Source organism: Phodopus roborovskii, unplaced genomic scaffold, assembly GCF_943737965.1.
Source record: "Phodopus roborovskii unplaced genomic scaffold, PHOROB, whole genome shotgun sequence".
NCBI lineage: Eukaryota > Metazoa > Chordata > Mammalia > Rodentia > Cricetidae > Phodopus > Phodopus roborovskii.
The window spans coordinates 10,596,528-10,616,469 of record NW_026126618.1 but is presented as its reverse complement, the minus strand read 5'-3'; the positions used below and the strand labels follow the sequence as shown (position 1 = coordinate 10,616,469).

Sequence of the window (19,942 nt, the reverse complement as noted above, 5' to 3'; positions counted from 1 at the left end):
ACATAATTTTATTTATTAAGTCCTTGTTATAATTGGAACTTCAATTATGATTCAAAAACCTTTATTTGATCCTAAACTGCTAATAACCAAAAATTCAGCCTCAAAGCCCCAGATAGTAGTATATCTACTAACCCAATATTGGAATATCTACAGCATGCAAAATATTTGCTACATGAATTCATCCTAATGTAAAAAGTACATATCCTTCCTCAGTATTCATTTATGAAGACTCTAGAATCCTCTTTCCATTTCACCATTAGCTTCTATGTGCATTTTTTGCTTGAATGTCGGGTTACATCTATGTTATGTTTTAAAAAGGCACCCTTCCCCCCATACACTCTTTAAGAACTTTTAGAATAGGAACTATATTTGCTATGCATACTACAACCCCCAGCTTTTAAATCTACACTTAACACATTTTTAAGGGGTGATACCGGCATGCCAAACATTTCCATAAAGGTTAGTTTACACAGGGATACATTCTTACATTTCCTGTACTGCTAAATATCTCCTGCATACAAACCTTCATTAGTGACTGAGTAATTCTGAACAGATGTATCACATTTTCCTGATGTTCATCTTTTAGTTCATTGACTTCTACCTAAGGAGACACAAAATGGACTAGTTCACACCCTGTGCTTAAATACAAGCACTCTTCCACTTGTGACATTAGGAAGCAATTTCACTTTGTTATATTGTGTCTGTGTACAAATTACTTATTAAAGCACCTTGGATAAGGAAACCAATAAATTATCTGCCAGCTCTTCTTGGCGTGGTAGGTCATCTGGATCAATTTTGATTAATTCTTTCCAGTTTATGCTAGGTGGCATCTTGAATTCTTTCACTGGTTTTTCAGCTCCTATAATAATATAACGAGACAGATGGATTTTATTTTATTTTTTTTAGCATTTTCAAGGAAAATGGCATTACAGTGTTTACATTATCATTCTAACTCTCTGTGCTGGCAAAGAGCTATGTGCTCCTGGACAGCAAAACAGCTGCTCGGGCAATGAAGCCTCGTTGAGACTTAATCCACCCGGCAGCAGATTATCCGATAATGTACACACTGCATTATTACTTCTATGCTAAAACGAAGTCCCAAGATCCCGAGTCCACACACACACACACACACACACACACACACAGCAGACTGCACACACACGCGCGCACTCACAGCTGACTGTACACCCACGCACACACACGGCAGACTGCACACACACGCACGCACACAGCAAACTACACACACACACGCACACACACACGCACACACACAGCAGACTGCACACACACGCACGCACACAGCAAACTACACACACACGCACACGCACACACACACGCACACACACGCACACACACGGGATTAGGCACCTGTGCTGTGGAATGGAAGCCACTAAGCTGCTCCAGGCTGGCCGGCTCCAGGCTCGCCGGGAGTGCACCCACCTAACCCGACCTAACCCGAGCCTTGACACCCGCGGCAGCCGCTCATCAGCGGGCAGCACCGCCCCGGCTCGGGCCGTCGCTGGGACGCCCCTTCCCAGAGATGTCCTCGCGCTCTCCCGCTCCCGCCACCCGCTTCTGCCTCCCGGGCCCCACGCCGAAGCGGCGGCCGCTGCTAGGCGACGCCGCTGCCCCGCCCAGCCGAGGCCGGAAGTAGGGTCCCCGGATACCGCGGGCGACTACATTTCACGACGACGGGAAGCGCTTTACGGCTGCACTTCCCCGCCCGCCGGGGCCTTCTTGCGGATGACGGGATCAGGAGGGGGAGGAGTCAGGGCGGAGGACTCTACATCCCGGAGTGCAGTTCGGCCGTGGGGCTGTGCATTCTGGGACTAGAAGTTTTGGTGGGGCGGGGGAGAGAGGAGAGCGGCGAGTTCCCGGCGTGCCGTGCGGGCAGCTGCGGCCGCGGCGGCGGGGCTGGGGAAGGAGCGGCGGCGGCGGCGGAGGAGGAGGAGGTGCGGCCACCCCGGGGCGCTGGCGCGGCCCACTATGACAGTGCTTTCCGCGGAGTCCCCGAGGCGTCCCTGAACCACCGCCCGGCGGACCCGCCTTCAGGTGAGGTCGGGGTCAGCGCTCCGGGACGCCCCGGCCGGGGGCTGCAGGCGGGGCCGCCGGGGGCTGCAGGCGGGGCCGCCGGGGGCTGCAGAGGAGGGCAGGGCTCCCGCTGCTGCCCAGGTGCCTCCCTCCCTCTCACTGGCTTCCGAGGGGAGGAAGTGGAAACAGAAAAGTTTCCTGCTTCCCTGGGATCTCACCTGAGCTTTGGGGAAGTGGAGCTGCCCCCGCTTGCTTCCCCACCCCACCCCGAGTTCACTGGGTGGGGTGATCGGCCCGCCCGCCTGCCCCCTGCAGCATTGCAGGATTTAGCGTATTCGGTTGTGAAAAGTGTGGGAGTGAAGGCCGGAGAACGGGAGCCCTGCGGAGCGGAGAGTGGGGGGCCCGCGCCAACTTCAGGCATTCCGCTGTCCTTTGCTGGGTACCACTGGGGGGGGGGGGGTGGAGTCGTAGGTGAAGGCGCCTTCTTGGGTGTGTGCCATCTTACCCGGGCATCTTTTGCCCACTTCATAGCTGCTACACTCCAGCAGGTAACTTAGGAAGCTCCAGGCTATTTGAAACAGTGTGTCTCATTTACACGGGCGCACACACAGAGTAATTAGAAGAAAAACTGTAGACAAATACATTTTACTTTTGGGGGAAAAAAAAATTCTGTGCGGTTGAGAAAAACAAGGAAAAGCTGGGGGGGGGTTGTTATTTGGAATAAATATTAAACACGTCGGATTTGTAGGACTGATTACCATGTCTGCTTTTTCCCCCAAATACTGTTCGATTTCTGGCTTATTCTTGATAGAGGCACAGCAGAATGAGTGCACACCTTGTCCTCCTTCTCCATCTAAGAGATTGGCACTTGGAAAAGTTTCCTCATTTAATGTAGACACGTCACTCAGCCACTGTAGAAGCTGGTGTTTGTGAAATAGGTGAAATAGTTGCACTGCAGTCTTACTGTTTTAAACTTTAATGTTAAATTTGAATTGTGTTTTGCACACTTTAATTTTATAGCTTTGTTTACTCAAAGAGTATGGAGTATTTTTCATGTTCAGTTTTTTTTTGTCAAAAATATTGAGATGCAAACAGTATTTATTGAGCACATAAACTAATATATTAATAATTTGTTTTTGATCACAACACCTTGATATTTTCTCTTGATTTTTAATACATACTTTATTTTCCATTACTAGTTTTGGGTTGTTTGTATTGGTCTTTCTGCCCCTGTTTCCCTCTCTTTCTTGTTCATATTTGTCATATCTTCAAAGGTTCATAGTCGATTGATAAATTTTATTCTCTTCAGAAGTGAGAATAAGGTCATAGAAGTAGTTAATTAGTAACTGGCACGAAGCTAAGATTGTTGATCTCAGTGACAATCATAACTGAAGTATGTTTTCTTAAATTCCATTGTCTATTTATCTCAACAGTATTTTGAGCTAATACACTGTGCTTGACTTAAGAGTATAGCAGGAAACAAATTAGTTTGTGATCTAGGTCTTTATATATTGTACATAACTGTGAGTCAGGTCGTTTACTGAAGGTCTGAGCTTGCAGCTTGACAGGTAAGTTTTAAATAGCTAACATACTTTTCCCATCAGTATTTCTTTATTTTTCCAAGAGCTAGTTTTGTGGGAGAGTTTTGTAAATAGCCTTGTTGCAGGAGGGCTTGCCTCGACCTGTGTTCTGTCTAACCTGGGCTTGTATCAACAGTTTTATCTAAGCAAAATCACTTTGTGAGAAAGCCTTGCCCTCTGTAATTGTTACCTCTGTCTTCTGTACCAGTGGACTTAAATTTGTGTCCTTTCTATTGCTCACTTACTACTTTAGTTTGTAAAATAATACATGACCATACAGAATTTATTAACTAATGCCTTTTATGGTGAAGGTGTTTTTCAGGATTTTTATTTTCCAGAAGGAACTTCATGTTCAGGTAAAGGAATGTATTATAACAAGCAGACACTTGTCTCTCTTCAGCAAACGGTAGCCAGAAGGATAAGTATGATTCAGTGTGAACACACACTTTGCATACACACTTCGTAGACTTCAAGATGGTAATAGAGGAGGCCATAGAGAAGGTCTGAATGGTTTTGTTGATTTCCCAAGAAACAACTGGAAGGAATTAGGTGTGCCCTATAGCGTTGTCTTTTCCCCAAGTATATCATTAGATTATTACCCCAAGAAGAACTTTGTAATTTTGTTGAAGGAATTGAATTTAAATATAGCTCATGAGTGACCTTTAATTACAGTTGGATTTTACATGCAGGTATGCTGATAATTTTTTTGTAAGCACACAAGTTGGGTGCTTATGCTGCATGCATGTGTATATATGCTAATAGCCACAATGAATCTTGTCTAGTAAGGAGTACTATGTAAGCACTTCCTCATCAGCTCTATCCTGCAGAAAACCTTGAACAAAGCCACAGCTGCACTCAGGACCTATACTAGGACTAATTTTCCCTTTCATGGCACACACCTCTGGGAAGTCTTTAAAACCCATGTTCTAGTCCCTTTGTAATTACCCTGAATTTATTCGAGATCTCACTTGATGAAAAAAATAATTTTTCTTTTAAGTAGCAACAAAGATAGACATAATGGTAATCCCAGACAAGAAGCTGAAGCAGAAGAGTTGAATAGACTGGGTTACATAATAAGAGCTTTCAAGCTACACAGACATGCGCACACAAACAAAACATAGTATATGCTAACAAAGCACTCTACTACTGAACTACATTCCCTGCCCTTATATGGGGTTTTGGTCTTCAGAAAACCCTCAGACACCCATGAGAGTCTGAATATAGAGGTCAAGTAAGCAGCTTTTTGTTCTCCTTGTCTCTTTATTCTACCTTAAAATTAGTGTGTGTGTAACAAGAATATGAATTACCATATCTACATGAAGGAGTGCAGATCATATTCCGAGTGTGTGTGTAACAAATATATGAAGTACCATATCAACATACAGATTATATCTCATTTGCAGTGAGCCTAAGCTTGGAGGGTGAGAGGACAGTTCTCAGAGTTAAGTTCAGAGTTTTGGTGCTTACATTAGAACTGAACATTATGATTACTAAATGGAACTTCTGTAGCTTAAAAGTGCCATATTCCCCCCTAACACACATCCAAGATTGGGTTTCTCTGTGTAACAGCTCTGGCTGTCCTAGAAACTTGCGTTGTAGATCAGGCTGGCCTCTAACTCACAGAGATCCACCTGTCTCTGCTTCCAGAGTGCTGGAATTACAAGCATAGGCCATCACCGCCTGGCAAAGTGCCATAATCATACCTAACTATATAGATGCCATGGATCTATCCCACTTTCTTAAACTGACACTTTATACTCTGTATTCTTTAATCTTTTTTTGTTTTGCTTTGTTTTTTTTTAATCTTTAGAACCTAAAATCTTACTTTGTTTATGATAAAAGGTCATTTAAGACTCAAAAAGACTGAACTCTTTTTTTTTTTTAATTGACAACATTAACAGGTAGGGATAGTTTTCCTTGGAGCCTTCCTTGCTCTTAGTATTTGCTTCACCCTTTGCCTGAATAAATCTCTATTTGCTATCCTTTAAAAGAAAAAGACATGAATATGGGAATTGGATCTGTAGGGAAGGGGTAGGACAAAGGGAGATGGAGGTCAGAGTAATATTATATACATGCGATTGGAAGACGACAAAATTAAAAAAGCACCCATAAAAGGAAAGACCGGGTTAAATAGTTTTAATTCAAAACCAAATTTATAATTTGAATCTATTCATCTTTAATTAGGACTTAAATGAGATGCCTGATTTAAGCCAAACTTTGACAGTGTAATTAGATGTCATTAAATGGTGGGAAAGTATTCTTAAGTGTGTATCATTAAACCGGTGTCATTGTGTGATCATTCTGGAGTGTACTTACACAAGCTATAAAAATCTTACTCACTGGGCAGTTTCATCCCAGCAGCCTACCATTCAGCATGTGTTTTGTTGATCATAGTGCTGTGTATCGCATGACAACTCCACTAACTTTGATAAAGCTAGTAAATTAAACTCAAAACTGGCAACTTCCACAATGTTATAGTTCATTCATATAGAAAATCGTTAACCAACATAGGAAATGTCTCCAGATGTGGGTTGAGTACTTGGCCCCAAGTACAGCTTACAGAGGAGCATCATGAGTTCTGTAATACAAGCAATCTGTTCATAACTGAGTGCACTCTGTTACACAGAGAAGCCCTGTCTCAACAGAGTGGGTGGCGGGGGTGGGAGGGTAGGGGGGTTGGAGTGGGGGTGAGTAGTAAAATTGGTGGGTGGAGCCTGGTAGAGGATGTGGGTCTGCATTCACTTAAGGGATTTGACTTGCCCCTTCGTCCATTCTGTGTCTCTCTTCCCTGTTCTTTCCTGCCTTTGGCTTAGCAGCTTACTTCCCTGACACCTTCCTTCCATGCTGTTCTCCCATGCCACAGGGCCAGAGCAGTGAACCAGGTGTCCATTCATTTAGCCATGAGCTAAAATGCATCCTTCTCCTTGAAATTGTTCCATTGGATGTTTGACTGCCACAACTGGGTTCTGTTCTCCACTTTCCCTATCTGTTGTTTACTAGTTACACTATTTAGTTAGTGTTGTCCCAATTGGCTGATGTAGGTGGAAGCTTCTGTCCTGCAAGCTGCTCCCAAGTAACCAACAAGGTGTCTTAATTATAAATGCTCAGCCAGTAGCTCAGGCTTGTAACTAGCTAACAATTACATTTAAATTGTCTCCCCTGTGCTTTGCCACTGGCTTGGCACCTTTTCTCATGCCCATCCTGCTTCTCTCTGCAAGATTCCTCAGAGTTTGCCCTTCTTCCCAGAATTCTCAGTTTGGCTTTCTCGCCTAACCTTACCCTGTTCGGCTTTTGGCCAGTCAGCTCCTTTATTAAACCAATCACAGTGACATATATTCACGCAGGGTAAAGGAATATTCTGTAGCTGAGAGTGAGAAATTGAAACTTCTCCGTTCTCCTTTTCTGTGTATGTACTTTATTTCTCATTCCGTTTCTGATATGGTCAGAACTCCTGCAGATAATCTCAGATCTCAAACCTTCTGACTCTGTGAATAGTACATTAATGTCCATCATTACTACAGTGTGCTACAAATATAGTTCATATTTATTTTGCTAACAATTCGAAAATCAAAAGTACAAAATTATTCTAGCCAGATAAAAAACCAAAGTGTCAATGGTTGTTTTTAAAGCTCTAAAAAGGAATCCTTCTCCCCCCCCCCCCCTTTGCGACTTAGTGGGGACTGCTACCAGTTATTGGCTTACGGTTCCCAGCAGAGATCACACCCTTCAGGTGTCCCTTCTCTTTCGGAGCTTTTGTGGTTGTATGGGGCCTATCTAGGTGATTCCTCTGGTAAGATCTTCATACGTTTAAAGGCAATTGCTGTCTAAGTACCTTACTCACAGATTTGGTATTTGGGTAGCAACAGTTTTTTTTTTTTTTTAAAAAAAAAAAAAACATTTTTTAGGAACTAGTAATCCTGCATTTTTACCAGTGATAATGTAATACTCAGTTGTCTAGTGACACTACTCAGAAAATGGCCAGTTTCGTTTAGTTTTAAATCATTTTTCACTTTGACTGATTTTCTGTATTTTCCAGTTATTAGAGCCCTTTCTTCTCTGCACCATTCCCCTAACTCAGTATTTCCCAAAGCAGTGGCTCTTAAATTCTAAGCTGAAAGCCTTCAGTGCAGTGGGCAAAGAAAAATGATTTACATACAGGTCATAAATTCATATATCCAAAAGACAAAGTCCCATAAATAAGATAAGATTGTGTAATTGCTAGTATACACCAGAATGAAAGGACTCAAATACTTTTACAGGCTGTAGTCTCAACAAAGCTACAGAAGCTCTGATTTAGATTAATTTTTAAACACATACACTTTGAAATAGAAGCTCCATTAGTTATGGAAATCTGATGCTCATTGTGTAGGTTTTCCACAAGATGCACTGTGTGTCTGCTTCCCAGCGAGCTGGCCAATGACAGTAGATGGGACTTCAGTGTCTACCTAGCTAGAGACAGAAGTCTAAAAAGGTTAAGATATGAGAAAGAAAGAAGTCTTCCTTAAAATTATGGAGTTAAGCGTGAGTGCTTCTTTATAAGTAGATGGTATTTAAGCTGATCTCTGGAAGCATTGATGTGCACTATTTATTCTAAATATATTGGACACTAAAATTGCAATTATTTGGAGGAAATTTTTGTTTATTTCATTCCCATCTTGCTTGTTTTCCAGTTTTGCTTATCAATGCCTGAAGGAAAGATGGCTGACATTAATTTCAAAGAAGTGACTATCATAGTTGGTGTGGTTGCTGCCTGCTACTGGAACAGTCTGTTCTGTGGGTTTGTTTTCGATGATGTTTCAGCAATTCTAGATAACAAAGATCTGCATCCATCTACGCCTTTAAAAACTTTATTTCAGAATGATTTCTGGGGGACACCTATGTCTGAGGTAAATAATTATGTTTGTATATAAAACTTAGCTTTTTAATAAAAAATTAAACATATTACAGGTGTAATTCACTTACCTCTAAAGAACAAATATAGTTTAATACTCATTTAAGTTAATATGTTTAGATAGATATTTAATTGCTAACTAGCCAGTATACCAATGATATCCAACTCAAGCCTCAATATCTTTGAGAATTCTTGAAAATTCACTAAAAGGGAATGCCAATATGAAGAGCTTTAAGAAGATCAGTTTCCAGATGTTTTTCAGTGTTTGAAAAAAATACTTCCCCCTAAAAGCTATGAATGTATCTGTGTCCTATGGCTCCCTATCTTAAAAACTGGATTTGTTTGATTGGCAGTGCATCTTAAATCACTTTTCTAAAAATAATATTTAGATGTGAGAATAATATGTATACATAGGGCAACGGGTGTTACTACAGAAGTGATTGATAATTTTAACCATTTACATGTGATAAATTCAATTTAATAGATTAGATTCTAAAGATAAGTACATACTGCCTATTTCTCTGCAGTAAGAAAAGGTTTACTTAAAATCACTTTGAAAGTCGGTGTTAACTTATTTAGGATTAAACCTTTTCATCTTTGGATCCTATAGACTGGATTCTACTTTAGATTTTTCATTCATTTTAGGTGTGTGAAATACACTGCAGCTTTTAGATAGTAAAGCGTTTTCCTGTTCTATAAAAACAAATGATACCTTGAGGATAAATAAATGAGTGCATTTGTCTACAGTGCCTGTCAGTCACTTTTGAGTAAACTGTTTTGAAACTTGTTTTGTAATACTCCAGGCATCTATTTCTCAGTCTCTTATGACCGGTACCCATTCCCCCAATCAGGAACCTCTTCGTGCTTCCGTCCTTCCAGAGATAGCATGATTTTTTGTTTGTGTAACATTTGTTTGATCATTATCTTAATAAGCAAAACAATGATTGCTTTTTGTAGCCTGAAGTTCCAAGGCTTTTAATAATCAATGGTTGTTTTTCCTTTTAGGAGAGAAGCCACAAGTCATACAGACCCTTAACAGTGTTGACATTTCGCTTAAATTATCTACTTAGTGAACTAAAACCAATGTCTTACCATCTCCTAAACACGGTTTTTCATGCCATTGTTAGTGTGATATTTCTTAAAGTCTGCAAACTTTTTCTGGACAAGAGGAGCAGTGTGATTGCTGCCCTGCTCTTTGCGGTGCACCCGATCCACACAGAAGCAGTAAGTGAAACTGTGAAAGCACTTAGCTATCCCTGGTCTAGTGCAGCCTTACTCTGCCCCTCTCACGGTCCTTCCTACCAGTTATATAAAAGTTTTAAATGAAATAGTTTGGAAACAGTATTCGTTCTAGAATGTACACCTAGGTAGAGTGATCTATCACAAGCATGTGTACTTGAGTTTGTATCATCAGCACCCATGTGAGAAGCCAAATGTGGCAGCAGATGCCTGGGATCCCATAGTGTGGAGGTAGAGTCAACCGGATCCCTGGGGCTCGATGTAGCTGATCCCTGAGTTTTGGGCTTCTTGAGAGAACCTTTCTCCAGGAAGCAGCATACAGGGGCTGGAAAGATGGCTCAGGGCTTAAGAGCCATGGCTGCAAGTGCAGAAGACCCAGGTTTGGTTCTAGGCAGCCACATAGCAGCTTTAACCTTCAGTAAATCCAGTTGCAGAAGATGTAGCATCCTCCTCTGGCCTCTTCAAGCATTTACGCATGCACGGTGCACTTAACATGTGAGCATTGTACATACAAGATAAAATAAATCCTCAAAGAAGAAAACTAGAGAGCAATGGAAGAAGACACCCAACATTGATAATATTATGTGTATATTAATATATAACAGATTATTATATATTACATGTATAGTCATTTAATTTTATTAGTGAAAAATACAAATGAACATACTTCTTAGGAAGATATATCCAAAATAATTGTTCTTATTTACATTGACACTCTAAAAATGCCTTCCAGGGAAGAACTAAGAATACTCTAGGTGCATTTTTATAAGCTTTTCTTCTAAGAAAAAAATGTTTTTTTTTTTTTTGTTGTTGTTGTTGTTATTGTTTTGTTTTTGAAGAATGATTCTCTCTCTCTTTCCCTCCTCCCCTCTCCCCACTCTGGAACCATGTGGCATCTGAGTTTTTCCATGCATGTACAAAAGAGATAAATTGCTTTAAGTTGTACATTAGGTTTCATTTCTTTAAAAGGCAAGATTTGGGAATTTTGTGTTTTTAGTTAAAAAAGATTTTGAAATTTCTTTAGTTGCAAATTAGCAAACTTATAGTTTCATACTAAGAAAATACTCATGTTAAGAAAATAATGTAGGAAGACAGATTTTTAAAGAACTCTATATGTAGAGTTCTATATATACATTGTGTGTGTGTGTGTGTATCGTCTATATATTGTATTGTGATTGCAAAAGATGTTATAATTATGTGAAAGGTAGTAAAGAATACACAAAACTAATATATTTGCCAAGTTAAAATAAAGACCTATTCACAAGATAGGTTTTCATGAATGAATGATACCTAAATCTACCACATGAGGGCGCTCACATATTAAAACAAAACAAAACCATGCCCTTGAAAAGCTGAGGTTTTAGGTTTTAAGCTGTTACTATTATACATAACAAATTTCAGAACCCTGCATTAACATGGGTGTCCTGTTTTTCTTTTTCTAGGTAACAGGTGTTGTAGGAAGAGCTGAGCTTTTATCATCTGTCTTTTTTCTGGCTGCATTTTTGTCATATACTAAATCAAAAGGACCAGATAATTCCATAGGTAAATACCCACCTAACTTTTTTATTGTAGTTAAGTGCTTCATAATTACGATGACATTTGGGGTTTGCCTTTATTGTTCTCCTTTAGCATGAATAAAAATATAAGACAGGTAACATTGTCTATATTTTAAAAATACATGTAATTTATATTTTATCATTACCCAGCAGATTCCTCTCTGTGATCAAATAGTCCTAAAATGTCAGTTTCAGAGTCAGTCTGAATTTCATCTGTTTTTTCCTATTAAAAAAAAATGCAAGTAGTAATTCTTCACGTGTGTGTGTGTGTGTGTGTGTGTGTGTGTGTGTGTGTGTGTGTGCTTGCATGCTGTGTTGGAGTACAGGCATACACTTGTGACTATCGGGGGACAATCTCTGATACTGTTCCTCACTTTCCACCTGAAACTTGTTCACTGCTGTGTACTAGGCCACAAGCGTCTGGGAATTTTCTTGTCTCTGCATTTTGCTGTAGTAGCAAAGCAATCACATACATGCAGCTGTGCCTGGATCACATACATGCAGCTGTGCCTGGCATGTATGGGTTCCAAGGATTTGAACTGAGGTTGCCTTGCTTGTACAACAAGTGCATTACCCACTCAACCATTGCCCCAACCATGTAGTTGGTCCATGATGCTGTTTAGGCAAGTTCAAAGCCTATTAGAATTTATTTTTGTTATGTGTCATCATAGTTAAATATATCTCTACTATGTAGCTTACTGTAGAATATAATTGAAACATTACCTTCCCTTTTTTCCCCCAAGAGTATGGGCATAGTGGACAGAAAAAAGCTCCCTAATTAATCCTAACCTATATTTGGTTAATGTTAAACTCCCAAGTTTTTCCCTGCTTTCTTTTGGCTGTAGCATCTCAATGTAGAATACCAAGGTACTATGAATGTGAACATTTTGTTCTCTAATTGAACTTAATGGGACCTGTATTTCTGCCACACTATCAATACTGGGCCTTCACTGGGACTTGGATATCCTGACGTCCTCTGTTATGGAGATCCTGTAGCTTTGGATCTGCAGGACAGGCCCCTTCATGTGCTCCAGCAGATCATAGGTGGGGTGGATGCTGCAGTGGGCCAGCTCACAGCCCTGGTTCTGGGCCTGGGTGATTGCAGGGTTGGTCAGCCCACCAGCTCTCCTCTCTTCACTACCATGGTGAGCTCTCCAGCATTGCCCCAGGTAGCTACGCTCCTCAGCCCAGAGCCGCAAGGCAGTGATGGTGAGCAGATATATGGTAGGATATGGAAGAGAGAAAGACAGGGTGGGTCATGTCCTATGGAGAGAGGCCGACATGAAGAAGTGAAGGTTTGAGGAGCAGGCTGGGGTGGGTGACTTGCTTATCACCCTGAGCCATGGTGTTGTCCAGGCCTGGGCTGCTGCCAAGGCCCATGTGTTGATGCCCATGGCTCCTGTTAGCACCAAGGGCTGAGAGGATAGGGCTTGGCCCCTCACTGGATGCAGTGCTAGAGAGAAACGGCCCTGCCCCTTACCAGGCACAGCACTCGGAAAAGTGGGCCCTACACCTCGCCAGGCAGCTCAGTAGAGCCAAGATGGCCCTGAAGGCATGAGAGGGAGAGCTGGGCCTGGCCCCCTCCATTGATGTTTAATAAGGATCAGGAGAAACAAATAGGCTGAATAGATGTTTATTCAGGGAGAAACAACTCACAACATAGACAGATGAACACCAGCAGGTTCCTGGTCCCAAGGATGCCTCCGGATGCTCTTCTTTCCCCATGCTGCAAGCAAGCGAGCTCTTAGAGCCCCTTCCTCAGACCTAGTTCCCCCAAGTAACCTCTGCCCCTGTCCCTGCCCCCAGTGGGCGTGGTCAGTGCCCCAGGTGCAGACAAAGTGAATATCTCACTATACCCCTCATTTGCCATGTGGTGGTGTGGGTGAGGGGAAGATGCTGCCCCCTCGCCACCTGTGTCAAGCGGGAGAGCTGACCCCTAGGTCATGAGTGGAAGAGCTCAGTCATGGCACTGGGCAGGGCCATGCTTTCCCCTCACTGCCTGGGGCAGGTCGCCCCGCTTACTAATTTTTAAGGAATTTGAATTCCATTTTCTTTACATTCCATCACCAGCACTGAAAGTGTTCCATTTCCTCCATACCCTTGCTAGTACCTGCATAATTCCAGATAATTTGTCTTCCTTTCTGGTAGATTGTGCACTCATTACCGTGTTCTGCCCTATTAATTTATCCAAATTTACCTTTATCTTAGAAGTTAGTATTACCCTAGATAACTTTCATCTCCACAAAACTTATGTTTTGCATCTTGATATTTTGCTTTGACAGTACAGTGTAAAAAGTGCACAGTTTAAATGTACCATAAAATATAAGGTATCAGTCAATAAGAAACTTTTGTATAGATTATATTTTCTATTTTTAAATTGTAGCATGGACCCCGATTGCATTGACAGTGCTTTTAGTGGCTGTTGCAACATTGTGTAAAGAACAAGGAATCACAGTTGTTGGAATTTGTTGTGTATATGAAGTATTTGTTGCCCAAGGGGTAAGGAAAAATAAAATTTTTTATTTTCTTTTTTCGTCCTAGCTAAGTCAGATTTTGATAACCTTATTCTCTATGTGTATCATTACATATAAAACAGTCTGCTTACTATAATAATGGCATAATATATAACAAACAGTGTATTTTGCCCTCTTACCCACCAAAAAGTTATTGTAATATTAGGACACCTTCACTTTTTGAGGACTTAGAACCTTTGTGAATTTGTGGCAGTTCCAGTAACCTTGTGACAGTGTTTGCCAGGGTTACCAAGATTGGTCCATTCCGTATCAGTTCCAGAAACCGTCACATTACTTTACCATTTCTCTCACTTGGCTCTGACTGTACATTTACAGTTACTGCACTATTGAAAGCATGCACTGGTATTATTTATTACTGAAACTGTGTTTTTCTTTTCAGTATACTTTGCCGTTATTATGTACAGCTGCTGGCCAGTTTCTCCGTGGAAAGGGTAGCATTCCCTTTTCCATGCTGCAGACACTAATAAAACTCATTGTCTTGATGTTCAGTACGTTGTTACTTGTCGTGATTAGAGTCCAAGTTATTCAGTCTCAACTTCCAGTATTTACAAGGTATGAAGTTCTTCATCTTAGCTTTTTTCTGGTCTGGTTTTTTTACTTAAGATTTTGGGTCATCATAAATGCTCCAGAAGGTCTTTAGTTTATTCTTAATTTTTCAAAAGCTTTACTAAAATATCAATATACTCATAAAGTTACATATACTATGTAAACAACACATTATTTCTGGCATATATAATTTCAGTCAGGTGTGAAACCTCCACAGCAAAGATCACACTGTTGTTGACTTCATATCCGAGTGGCTTTTGTCTGTTTTATCAAGTAACATTGAAAGAAAAATGTTCAAGCCTCTGATAGACCTATAAATTTGTCTGTTTCTTCTTGCAATTCTGGTCATTTTTAATTCATGTATTTTTAAAGCTCTGAAACATTTAAAATTCTGCCATCTTGATGAATTAATCCCTTTATCACTATGAAGTGGGTTTTTTTTTTTTTTAATCCCTAGTAATGGTCTGTTCAAACGTTAACGGTTTTTTGTTAATGTCGACTGTCCAGCTATCTTTTTGTTGTGACATAATATATATATTTTTCAGCACATTACTATTGTCTCTCTGCCATAATGGAGGTATCTTATAGAAGATATATATATATATATAAAATTGTGATTTTTGTCTTTTCAGATCTTGTAGCTGGGGTGTTTTCTCCATTTGCTTTTAATATAGTTGTTGGTATGTGTAATGTAAATCTACATACAGTGTTAGGATTTTCTCTTTGTCTCATCTCTTCTCTGTGTCTATCTTCCAAAGATTCAGCCTCTCCAGTTTGCATACAGCATACATTCTTGCTTAAAATGTTTATCTTTGGAAGAATTTAAAAATAAATCTTTTATATTAAATTATACTATTATTTATAGTGCTTTTTATTCCATTGTTATATCAACATTGTCCTATTATGTCATTATTACTTTTCATGAAGGATATTATTTGACATGTCTTGGTCTACCAGTAACAAATTCCTTGAACTTTTATTTCTAGAAATACCTTTATTTCACTTGTGTTTCTGAAATATACTTTTACTCAATAGAAAACATTATCTCAGCTATTCCCATGAGCTGCTCCAAAGTTGGCTTTACTATCATCTGGCATGCATTGCTTTCATAGACTGTCTCAAAATTTGAAGTAATAATATATTTTGTTTCATTTTATTTTTAGATATGCTCCCTCTGCACAGATGTTCACTTAGACATGCCTCTCTTATGTCTCCCATAGTTCTACATGTTCCTTTCTTTTGTTATCTCTAATTGTATATTCTATCATGCATGATTCTTGTTGGTCTATTTGTGTTGTGTACATTTTCTTGTCAATATGAATTGTATTTATTGGTCATATTATCGGGTAATTTTTGAATGTATGAAAAGCACTAAGACTCCATTGATATATTCTCATAAATATTCTTGAGGTTTGTTTTGGGGTATATTTCAATTCTTTAAAGTTGTGTTATCTTTTAAGTTTTGCTTTTAAATTTTATTTGTGGAACCGTAGTAAGCCTTAGGATAGAGCTTTCTGGTTACTCTACTGTGGAACTAAGCTATAAAAATACCCAACCACTAAGTTTTTATTAATAGATTTTATCTCTGATTTTCTTCAAGACATTCTTTCCTGAATATTAGCGTTGCTGTTACACCTATAGCACATAACTGCAAATAACACAACCTAGAAACAACATACCCACTGCCTAGCTGGTATTACTGGCAGCTTGTGGGCATTTGTTCCTTATCTTGTAGCTTCCTCATACAAGTTTTCTCCACTTTTTTATATAGCCTTCTGTTTGTTTTCACCTTGTTAAGGGCCCTAAGTCATTGGATATAATGCCTACTCTAGTGTGACTATCTTAAATGAAAATCTGCATTCCATGGTTGCCTGCTGTAACATTTTTTTTCCCCTACTTAACAACCACACTTAAAATTCAAAATGTAATTTATACTAGTGCCCCCATAAATTTTAAGTAACTGGTATTACATGAAATAATTGGGTTGGGAAGGGAACGATGGGAGTGGGAAGGGACAACCACGTAAATTTTTGCCCATAATAGTGCATTGTAGGTTCTGGCTGGGAATTTTTTTTTTTTTTTAAATTAAGATTCATACTGCATTATAAGCATGGATTAGAAAAAAAATTCAGATTATTATCTAGGCCAAAACATTTGTAGTATTTTCCAGTAATTAGTCATTCTAGAGAATTATTTGTGCTTGTGCTATATGAGTGCTTTGATATGTATTACATGTAAATACAATTTTTAAAATAAAAGCTTTTTAAATATGCTTATAAATTATATTACCCTGAGAAATTTATGGTTTGGTTTGTTTAAACATGAATTCTTTAAATCAAGTGTTAGAGCAGTTTTCCCACCAGCCTGGTCTCACAGCCCTGCCAGCCCCAAATAACACACAGAGATGCTGTATTAGATATAATTCTGTTGGCCTGTTACTAGCGTTTCTTATTGGCTAGCTCTGTCTTAAATATTAACCCGTTTCTATTAATCTAAGTGGTTCCACATGATCTTATCTTAAGAGGGTCCGGACCTCTTCCCTCAAGTATCTACATCTTGACTCTCCCTCCTACATCTCCCAGAATCCTCCTCATCTCCTAGTCCCGCCTATCTTGCCTTCCTATTTGCTAACAGTACTTTATTCATTAACCAATTAGAAAAACATATTTACAGAATGACATCTCCCATCAATCAAGTATTCTAATCTGTTCATTTTTAAAAATGAATAGTGTTTCCTCAAAGAGGAGAAAGCTTCAAGTTCAGTCTGCTTGTTTACCTGCAGTTCAGGCTCTGACTCTAAAGATATGTTACTTTTCATAGAGTTAACTGTAAAAGCTGTAAATGTACTGTCTGTTCAAGCAGTATTGATATTTTTCTCAACCTTTTGATACATTTCAAAATAAGTCAACTCAAAAAGGAAAGAGGTTGATGCTTAATTCATTTTAAACAAATAACTATAAATATAGTCATTTAAATTTAGTATTTGGACTAGAAACCAAATATGTAAACATATTCCTTTGTCATACACTTATTTTTTTAAAAAAATTTTACTTAATTTACAAAATGTAGACTGTAGAATTTAAATTCATAGTCAGTACATCATGAATCTGAGAAAACTAAATATGAAGATGTTAGTATTTACAATTAGAATACAAAATTCTGAGTGGGCTAATACTAAATACTTTGTATTAGAAATATGACTTTCAAGGTTCTGTCAAAACAGGAAGATAGCTTTAAGTAGAGCCTTGTCTGTAGTGAAAGGACAAAGATACATTTCCCTGGGAATCATAACTTTTATTAGTATTTAGCCCTAAATTTTGATTCATACAGGATAACGTTGCTAGATATTCTAGAGGCTTCTATACAACAACTAAGTCTGAATCACATACAACGTGTTTATGACCTTCAATCTGAAGGTCACTCTTTAACGAAAGTACTTTTATAGGCTGTCAGAATGTTAACTGAGAAGAACTGACCTGATTTCAAGTGGTTCTCCATAAATGCCATTTCTGTCATCTAGACATTTAACTTAGGTTAGGCAGTGTGGTTGAGCAAATTAAGAACGTGTTAGATACCCTGGAGATAGGGTTGTAAGCTGACAGTGTGGGTGCTGGGAACCGAACTTAGGTCTCTACAAGAGCAGGAACAACTCCCAACAGCAGAGCCCCAATGCATTTATTCTTTTGTTTGAGTATTGCATATGAAGTAATTGTGTATGTTAGCTCTATATTTAATAAGTAAAATTTGTTTTAAAAGTGGGGCTTAGGGCTGCTGAGCTTTCTCAATGGGTAAAGGCCCTTTCCAGCAGAACTTAGAGTCATAGTTCAATTCCCCGGAACCCACATGATGGAAAGAGAACCGAGTCATGAGCTGTCCTCTGACTTCCCCATGTGTTTCATGCCCTCATTCATGTTCACTCTCCTCCTCCTTCCTCTCTGCTAATTTGAAATAAATAAAGCCCATAGCATTTAGAATTAGAGCTGTTACTTACTACTTATTTAGTACATGCATATGTAATTGCCATACTTGAAAAACTAAGGATTCTGAGTTCAAGGTTAACATGAGTTCTATAAGCAATAACTGTCTCAAAAAACTAACAGCTGAGATGCAGCTCAGTACAGAGTGCTAGCCTGTTACTCAGTCAGTCTTCAGCAGTAGAAGAAAGCATTTTTAATGTTTTTTTTTTGTTATTGTTGTTGTTTATGCAGGTTTGATAATCCAGCTGCTGTAAGCCCAACCCCTACACGACAGCTGACTTTTAACTACCTCCTTCCTGTGAATGCTTGGCTTTTATTGAATCCTTCAGAGCTGTGCTGTGATTGGACAATGGGGACAATACCACTTATAGAATCATTTCTAGATATTCGAAATCTTGCCACTTTTGCTTTCTTTAGCTTTCTGGGGGCTTTGGGAATATTCAGTCTCCGATATCCTGGTGATTCCTCGAAGACTGTCCTAATGGTAAGAAATCTTAACTTTTCAAATAATGTGGCATTCAGTCAGTTACATTAGTTTTTATTAATTTTTATTAATTTCCTCCTTTGGCCTTGACTGCAAGAATTATTTTTCCTCATTCCTTTTTAATTGATGAAGTTAGCATTTTCTTCAGCATTTACTGTATGGTGGAAAACATTTTAATGCTTCCCAAGTACATCATTTCTGGCTAGCACCACTAGATTAACACATTTATTCAGCATAAACCTACAGTTGCAATCTATTTACCTGGTAACATTTGAGGCTCTGTGATGAGGAGTTTTAAGGTCCTTTCCAGACAGTTTGCAGTCTGAGAAACTTGTGACACACACAAAATAGATAAATGATATATTTACCTTTGGACTTGTGCTGAAAGGACAGTTGAATATGGGAATATAGGAGAATCCAAGTTTGGCAAATAAAAAATGATAGGCAGATAAACTAACACAATAAAAGCAATGAAATAAATGTGGATTTACATGTTACGTTATTCCATATATGTCAAAGAAAAATTATGACCTGAACACAACTGTTTGTATATACTCTGAGTCATGCTAATTTTCTTAAATGTTGACTTTTCTGAAGTTGTCTGGAGAAGCAGGGCAAGAAAGTAGTACCCAAGGACAGATTCTATATCACCTATAGTCACTAAATATACGTCAACAACATAGTGCAAACAGTTATCAATCCCCGTTTTTGTTTATAAGGACGGGTTCTCAAGGTGATTGAATAATTTATATTATGAAAGAATTAAGTTTAGCATTTATTTTTAAACTCTTGGCTCTTGCTACTAGCACCCCTGGATTTTTTTCTTTTCTGTTTTGCATATGAGTGGTTTCTGTCTATCTATGTCTGTGCACCGTGCATGTGCCTGGTGCTTGTAGGGGCAGAAGAGAGCATTGAATCCTCTAGGGCGGGAGTTACGTAAAGACAGATTTGAGCAGCCATTGTGGGTACTAGGACTAAACCCAGATCTCCTTGAAGAACAAGTGCTTTTAACTGCTGAGCTATCTCTTTAGCCTATAACATCCCCCTTTAAAGGACTTTGGTTTTTTTTTGTGTGTGTGTGTGTTTTGTTTTGTTTTTGTTTGT

At 39.2% G+C, this 19,942-nt stretch overlaps 2 protein-coding genes across 2 annotated transcripts in view; one reads left to right on the top strand and one right to left on the bottom strand.

The window, feature by feature from the left end:
- Positions 1–1,390, bottom strand: part of Cep290 (centrosomal protein 290) — a 74,221-nt gene extending 72,831 nt beyond the window's left edge. The window contains 3 exon segments of the mRNA XM_051206363.1: positions 524–601; positions 729–859; positions 1,369–1,390. Coding sequence (XP_051062320.1) covers positions 524–601; positions 729–830 — 180 coding nt within the window. The 5' untranslated portion in view covers positions 831–859; positions 1,369–1,390.
- Positions 1,391–1,994: 604 nt separating this feature from the next.
- The window catches only part of Tmtc3 (transmembrane O-mannosyltransferase targeting cadherins 3), a 35,797-nt gene continuing 17,849 nt past the window's right edge, over positions 1,995–19,942 (top strand). Inside the window, exons 1-7 of the mRNA XM_051206272.1 lie at positions 1,995–2,052; positions 8,282–8,497; positions 9,508–9,726; positions 11,184–11,283; positions 13,681–13,796; positions 14,211–14,383; positions 18,586–18,838. Coding sequence (XP_051062229.1) covers positions 8,294–8,497; positions 9,508–9,726; positions 11,184–11,283; positions 13,681–13,796; positions 14,211–14,383; positions 18,586–18,838 — 1,065 coding nt within the window. The 5' untranslated portion in view covers positions 1,995–2,052; positions 8,282–8,293. The remainder of the gene's footprint in view (positions 2,053–8,281; positions 8,498–9,507; positions 9,727–11,183; positions 11,284–13,680; positions 13,797–14,210; positions 14,384–18,585; positions 18,839–19,942) is intronic.